The sequence below is a fragment of the Triticum dicoccoides genome, chromosome 5B (genome assembly GCF_002162155.2).
Source record: "Triticum dicoccoides isolate Atlit2015 ecotype Zavitan chromosome 5B, WEW_v2.0, whole genome shotgun sequence".
Lineage (NCBI taxonomy): Eukaryota > Viridiplantae > Streptophyta > Magnoliopsida > Poales > Poaceae > Triticum > Triticum dicoccoides.
In genome coordinates this window covers 576,028,264-576,029,264 of record NC_041389.1, presented here as the reverse complement: position 1 = coordinate 576,029,264, position 1,001 = coordinate 576,028,264, and the positions used below count along the sequence as shown (strand labels likewise).

General features: G+C 44.1%; 1 protein-coding gene across 1 annotated transcript in view; it reads right to left on the bottom strand.

Moving 5' to 3' along the window:
* Positions 1 to 484, bottom strand: part of LOC119311741 (probable prefoldin subunit 4) — a 2,702-nt gene extending 2,218 nt beyond the window's left edge. The window contains exons 1-2 of the mRNA XM_037587439.1: positions 354 to 484; positions 117 to 227 (exon numbers count right to left, since the gene is read on the bottom strand). Of these exons, the coding sequence (XP_037443336.1) occupies positions 117 to 227; positions 354 to 362 (120 nt within the window). The 5' untranslated portion in view covers positions 363 to 484. The remainder of the gene's footprint in view (positions 1 to 116; positions 228 to 353) is intronic.
* Between the last annotated feature and the right edge of the window lie 517 nt (positions 485 to 1,001).

Here is a 1,001-nt window from a genome sequence, read left to right as displayed (position 1 = left end):
GCCTCTTGCAAAGGGCAAAAGACCTAAACTCGTAAGTGTTTTCTCCCAATGGAATTGAACAATTCATAATAACAAGAGCATCCGAGGAACAGAAGGGCTTCAAAAGGGAAAGAAACCTTGGCGAGCCTGATCTCGTCGGCGAGCTCGTGGAGGCGGTTGTTGAGGCGGCCGAACCGGTTGATGTTCTGCTGGTCATCCCACGTCACCTGCGCCTCCGTGCCATCGCCCTGCAGGATCAATCCGCCCAACACCGCAAGAATCCCATCAGATCGGAAGCACGCGCAAGAAGAACAGATGGAACGTCGACAGAAATCTCTGACCACGGGTAGATCTAGGGTTTGCCTCTTTCCTACCTGCTGCATCTCCGATTCCCTTCGGAGTTCGCCGGCCTCGGCCCGGGGTGAGATGCGCCGGCGGTCGCTGCTGGATTTCGGGCAGTAGAGGGGGGCGAGAGAGGAGTGGAGAAAAGCGACGAAAGAGAGAAATAAACATAGATGCTGAAATATAGGCCGTTGGATCTGCTTGTGATGGTAAAACCACAAACGGACTGCAACTCTGCAACTAGGTTACCCTGCGGCAACAAACATAGCGTCTATTTGATTCGCTAGAATTTTTAAACATATATATTCCTCTATTCACAAATACTACCTCCGTATACCAAAATATAAAACATTTTGGTAGGCTATAAACTAGCCTACTGAAACATCATATATTTTGGCACGGAGGAGGTAGTATAAGATTTTCTAACTTTTTTCATGAATCGAATGTATATAGACATATTTTAGTGTGTTTGTTCACTCATGTTAGTCTGTATGTAGTCCATAACTTCATATTAAAAAATCCAAAACATCTTATATTTATCAACAGAGGGAGTATTATTATACTATTGAATGGAAAAAAGAATTAGAATATCTTGCACTTTTGAAGTCCTATAGGCTTTGAAAAACTATAGGAATTCGCAAAAAGGATTTTTCACGCGTCACAGGAAAAACGAAGGAATT